The 6,062-nt window shown below is 40.5% G+C and overlaps 1 protein-coding gene across 2 annotated transcripts in view; it reads left to right on the plus strand.

The window, feature by feature from the left end:
* Window positions 1-6,062, plus strand: part of mier3b (mesoderm induction early response 1, family member 3 b) — a 12,778-nt gene that overhangs the window by 3,131 nt on the left and 3,585 nt on the right. Inside the window, exons 4-12 of one of the 2 annotated variants that reach the window (XM_025053394.1) lie at window positions 968-1,090; window positions 1,253-1,376; window positions 1,623-1,705; window positions 1,866-1,938; window positions 2,038-2,186; window positions 2,446-2,527; window positions 5,158-5,252; window positions 5,343-5,470; window positions 5,584-5,738. In XM_025053394.1, the coding sequence (XP_024909162.1) occupies window positions 968-1,090; window positions 1,253-1,376; window positions 1,623-1,705; window positions 1,866-1,938; window positions 2,038-2,186; window positions 2,446-2,527; window positions 5,158-5,252; window positions 5,343-5,470; window positions 5,584-5,738 (1,012 nt within the window). The remainder of the gene's footprint in view (window positions 1-967; window positions 1,091-1,252; window positions 1,377-1,622; window positions 1,706-1,865; window positions 1,939-2,037; window positions 2,187-2,445; window positions 2,528-5,157; window positions 5,253-5,342; window positions 5,471-5,583; window positions 5,739-6,062) is intronic. The other variant, XM_008336872.3, reaches the window with a different exon arrangement.

Below are 6,062 nucleotides of genomic sequence, written 5' to 3' on the forward strand. Positions count from 1 at the left end.
CAAATTCCAAAAGGTTCAGATACTTTTTCATACCACTGTATATCTCCTCTTTGGCCTTCCTCTTTGTCTCCTATCTGGTAGCTCCATCTGTAACATTATTTTACCAATGTATCCACTGTCCCTCCTCTGCACATGTCCAAACCATCTCAATCTGGCTTCTCCAGCTTTTTCTCCAAACCTTCCTGTCTGTGTTGTCCCTCTAATGACCTCATTCCTGATTCTGTCCATTCTTGTCACCCCTAAAGAGAATCTTAGCATGTTTAGCTCTCCCACCTCCAGCTCCGCCTCCTGTCTTCAGCCTATTGCTACTGTCTCTAAACCAGGGGTGCCCAAACTGTTCCATGAAGGGCCGCTGTGGCTGCAGGTTTTTGTTCCAACCAAGCAGTAGCACACCTGAGTTGACAGGTTTAATCACCTGGCCTTAGTCTTCAGACAGCTGATTGGTCAAACTATGTGCTCTTCGTTGGTTGGAACAAAAACCTGCAGCCACACGGCCCTTTGAGGAACAGTTTGGGCATGCCTGCTCTAAACCATACATCATGGTCTCACCACCGTTCTGTAAACCTTTCCCTTCACCTTAGCTGACACTCTTCTATCACAGATCACTCCTGACACTTTTGTCCCGCTGTTCCATCCTGCCTGTACTCTATTGTTTACCTGTCTTCCACAGTCTCCTCTGCTCTGAACAGTTGATCCTAAGTACCTAAACTCCTGCACCTTCACCACCTCTGCTCCTGCTCCTAACCTCACTATTTCACTGTTCTGCCTTTCGTTTACACACATGTACTCTGTCTTGCTACGACTGACTTTAATTCCTCTTTTATATTTTTATTCTTTTAAAGTTTGCCAATTTGAATTTCAAAATAGTGTGAAACAAAATTTTATACTTGAAAAAACAAGAGAACTGCAAGAAGTTTTAGTGTAAAAGATACAGTGTGCTTATTTTAAATCACACACTCATCACCAGGAGGGGACCATGCCTTTAGAAGAACTGTTGGCCATTTACCGCTATGAGGCCTCAGCAGGTTCCAGTATAGACAGCTCCTCTGGAGACATTACTGATGAGCTGCCTGACATGACTTTGGACAAGGTAAATTTATAGTTTTCTATTTTTTTTGCAAAAAATCACATCACGTGGCACATACTCTACAGAGGAGTTGTACAGCCTGAGCATGTAGTTTTGTATTGTGTGTTTATATCTCACACGCGGTTGGTAAGACCATAGTCTGAATGCAATATTCTTCTCATTAAGGAGGAAATTGCAAAAGATCTGTTGTCTGGAGACTATGAGGAGGAGACCCAGTCGTCAGCTGATGACCTGACACCATCGGTCACTTCCCATGAGACCACGGATTTCTTTCCAAGAACACTTCGATGTAAGTGTTAAAAGTACTTTTGTAAAAATTCAGTATTCAAATGATCACATCAAATATAATACATTTACTTTAGAGATAATTTTAGTTGGTGATTGCATGTAATTGACATGTAGTCAGGTGTAATAAAATAAGACTGTTATCCCAGATTGCATGTCTAGTTCATCAGCAGCTCATCACTTGGACCTTAGTATCTGTGTAAGTATTGTAAGTTTGTTGACGTATTTCTATTTTGATAATTTTTAACAGCCAATGCTATATCTGACGGTGATAAAGAGTCAGAGTACGATGACGATGGTCCAAGTCCAGAAGACTCTAGAAAGGTAAAAGAGGTATTTTATTTTAACATTCAGAAATTTCATCCGTAAAACCTAATCATTTTAAATACACTGAAGGGTGACAATTGACAACAATATACAAATTGGATTGCAAAACTATAAAACTATGCATTACTTTACTCTTTGGTAAAATTTGATTGTTATTTAATAACAGGAAATAATGGTTGGAACACAGTATCAAGCAGAGGTTCCCTCAAGCCTCTGTCACTACAAGGATGGAGAGAAGGGTGAATTACTCTGTTATTAACTCCCACTTTATATTTGTGTCTGATATGTCAAAGATGAACCAGCTGACTTGTATCACCTTGTATTTTTTTTGTGTGCAGCGTATGAAGAAGAGGACGAGTTATTGTGGAGCCCAGGAATGATGCCAGAAAACAAAGTTAGGAGTTTCCTGTCGGACGTTTTGTCAATAACAGCAGATGAAAAGATGTCGTGTGACAAACCAGGCACATATGTACGGGACAACGAGCAGGTCAGTGTCTTTTCATGAAACCTGTAATAAACTTTAATAAAAGAAAAATGAATACATACTACATAGGTAACAGACAGGTATAGCTACCAAGCTTTAGAAACATTGCTTCCATTCAGTTCTGATTGTGTTTGAAATGTACAACAGATTTATTTAATCCCTGTTTGCCTGGAGCCATGTGCATTCTCTGAAAGATGGCCAGTAGTTTTAAATTGTTGACTGACAACAGTCCAGTTTTGACCACTCCACTCTTTTCATATAGGCTTTGCACGAGCTTTTGAAGTGTAACTACAACAGCCGCGAAGCACTAGAGAGATACTGCAGTCACATCAAGTCTTTGAAAGGTAAGTTAAGAAAACATGCTGTAGAAAAACTTAATGTCAGTTTTTTTTATTTTTGAGAAATCTAAAAATTAATGTTTTGTAATTTCATAAACTCTTCTTTAACATGACATTGTCTTTAAATACAAACAGTTCTATACAATTTTACTGTTTTAAGTTGATGAACAATTTTTTCTGTTTTTTTTTTGTTTGTTTTGTTTTTGCATTATTTCAATTTGTAATTCGATCTTCCTTCTGTAAACTTTACACATATGAAAATACAGGCTGGTGGTCTGCCTGCTGGGCTTTGCTGCTTGACGCCACCACTGCCTTTGTGCTGGTGTGCTCATCTGAACACCTCCCTGGGCCCCACTAGTGCCTGAGTGTCATTAGTGGTGCCAACTTACCTCAAGGGTGATTTCCTTGGTATGGCCACGGGGTGGGAATTAGGGCTGCGACAGGGGAATTGGGGTCATCCTTATACTTACCTTCAGGGTAAGGGAAGGGGCTGAGGTAAGGGATGGTGTGGAATGGGGTGTCTTACTGGACTATGGCTTTTCCCGATTAGCTGGTTGTTTCTTATGAATTTACTATCTTATTGTAAGACATATCTTCAGTAGTGGATCTTGGGGTCATCGAGTGTTTCGGCCATGTAGGTGCAATGGGTCGAGTGCTGCTTAGGAGCACTCGGTGTTATTAACCAGTCTCAAATTAATAACACAACCAGTCTCATTAAAGTTATCTTTAATTATTATTTTAACCTACTAATATAGCAATAATGTATTACTTGAAGTATTACAAATATACTAAAATCAATAGTATTCAATAACAATTGAATATCAGAAGGATTTTGAGAGTTCTTGGCAAATTGGGTGGCTTCAATGAATAAAGTAACACAGACAAACACAGTTTACAAAAATAATCAAATTTATTTATACAATGCTGTCAAGTTAATGACGGTGATTGAACTCATAAACAATGATCATCATAACAAAACAAAGCGTGTGTGTAGGTGTGTGTGTACACTTATGTGCGTGTCTACACGAGTGGTCGTGTACAAGACAGAGAGAGAGAGAGATGTTGCCTCTTAGCTACCAAGCAAGCGACTGAGCCCTTGAGGCGTGTTCACATACGCGACTGCGCAGTGGAAAAAGAACTGCGAGGTAGAAGGGACAGCAACAGGAAACACGTGAGGCGTGTATGCGCTCACGGAGGTGTGAATGGGTGTTGTGTACGCGCACCAAGATGCGCTCAGGTACAATGAAACAGTGCTTGTGATGTTATCAAAGTATAGGGGGGAAGGGAGGCGTACCGCGTGGTCTACTCCAGACAAAGGACTTTGTCGGAGTTTTCCTGATCCCAATACTGATAACGTTACAAGTTAACACTGAAATACTGACGGTGTACAAGAGTATAAGACCGAGTCAGGAGGTTAGAAAAGAAGTGGCAGCCTTACAATAGTGAATGTCTGCTCGTATTTAGAGTGTAGTGGAAAGTCCGCACTTCTTGGGTCCTTGCCAGAGTTGGGGGCATCCGTCTGGTTCCACTGTGTGCAGAGAGTCCTCTTGGTTCCGAAAGTCGCTTTGGGAGGAAAAGTCTCTGACTGTCGATCACGATTACTGTTAGAAGGAATCCTGTTGCTTCTATGCTTTTTAATAACTGCTTTGGTCGCAGCGCTACGTTACTTGAGTAACTTAATTACTGGTTAACTCGGTGAAGAAAAAGACTCTACTAGTGCTACTAGTGCATTTATCACCGTGGGCAATGGTGTCTACAAAAGCGCGTTGGTTCTTATTCTTCTGAGACGAGCAGGTTTCTCTTTTCATCGGGGTCCTGCGGTGCGAAAGTCCTGAACAGAGAGAATGAAATTGGGGCTGGCCCCCCAATTTAAAGGTTGCGGAGGTTACTGATTGTAACCTAAGTGGATTTACCGGAAGCAGTGGAATTATGGGAGTTAGAGTCCTTAAAAGGACTGTGGTAGTACCTACAACATCTTGAGGTCTTCAAAGTACTTGGCTCCTAAGGTTCTAATGGGGCCAGGGATATAGAAGGAGTCCATGGCATAGTCGATGAGTTGACGAGGGACAGATCCGTATGCGTTGGCAAGGTCCAGCTATACCACATGCAGGTCACCTTTTTCGCCTTTTGCTCTCTGGATCTGCTCCCAGATGACTGCACAGTGTTCCACACACCCTGGGAATCCTGGTACACCTGCTTTCTGGCAGCTGGTGTCAATGTACCTGTTGCTGGTTAGATAGTTGGTCAGCCTCTTGGCCAATACGGAGAAAAAAAGATCTTCGACATTCAGGAGCGCGATGCTCCTGAACTGACTGATGGAATAAATCATCTGAAACATTAGAAGATCCAATGTTCATCCAACTAAAGTTTTATAGTATAATTTACTGTTTCCTTACTCAGTAAGTCAGTATTTCTTTTATTCATAAAAGAAATACTCAAATCTAATTGCTGTATATGTAAAAATTGTTAAAAATGATAAAGCTTTGTGAATAAATTCTCCTAATCCTTCACTTTCAGACTTAAGATTTTAAGACATGACAAGATCATATTGGATTCAACTGACTTGTTGGTTTATCTTCACAAAGTTTATTGAGTGGTTGTGCAATATATAGATGTTTTTTCTGGTTTTATTTTAGGAAAATTGCCCCCGTGGTCAGAAGAGGAATGTAAAAACTTTGAACATGCACTACAGATTTATGACAAAAATTTTCACCTCATACAGAAACACAAAGTGAGTCTTTTTACATTATTTTTTCCAAAATATTTACATCCAGTTTTACTTCTAATGTTATTTTATTTTTTATTTTTTTCCTTTGCCTAGGTCACAACGCGTACTGTAGCAGAATGTGTGGCTTTTTATTATATGTGGAAAAAGTCAGAACGCTTTGACCTGTTTGTGCAGCAGAATCGGTTTGGAAAGAAAAAATACAGCAGCTATCCAGGAGTAACGTAAGAGGCACAATAGCTGTCTGTGTTATTACAAATATGTTAAGCCTTTGGTAAAAAGCAAAGAAATTGCACAAGAATGGCACTGATGTTTAAATATGTCCTGTGGTAAATAGTGACCTGATGGACCGGCTGGTGGATGAAGCCGAGGGTCTCGCAGTAGACAGTTTGTCCTCCGTGTGTTCAGGAGCAGGTGGAGGTGGAAGACTTGAACCCCCCACAGAGCAGCAGCTCAGCCTGCTCAACTCCATCACTGCTAGTGATCTCACAGGTCAGTACCTCAGGTTAATTGTAAATAAGTGTTAACTTCCTTTTTTAAATGATCATCTTCTTAATCTGTTTGTCACCAAATTTATAACTTGCATGCGTGTGTCCGTCTCAACTTCGATTGTACAGCGATCGCAGTTCAAACTGCTCTTATACACAAGAACCCATTTTATTTTAGTATTGCATTCTTGACTTTATTTTGAAAGTCAAGCCAGCCACTTGGGTACACGAAGCCATGTTTATAGTGCCGGTCCCAAGCCTGGATAAATGGTGAGGGTTGCGTCAGGAACGGCATCTGGCGTAAAACGTTTAGCTAAATCAAATATGC

This window comes from Cynoglossus semilaevis, chromosome Z (assembly GCF_000523025.1).
Source record: "Cynoglossus semilaevis isolate Cse_v1.0 chromosome Z, Cse_v1.0, whole genome shotgun sequence".
Taxonomy (NCBI): Eukaryota; Metazoa; Chordata; class Actinopteri; order Pleuronectiformes; family Cynoglossidae; genus Cynoglossus; species Cynoglossus semilaevis.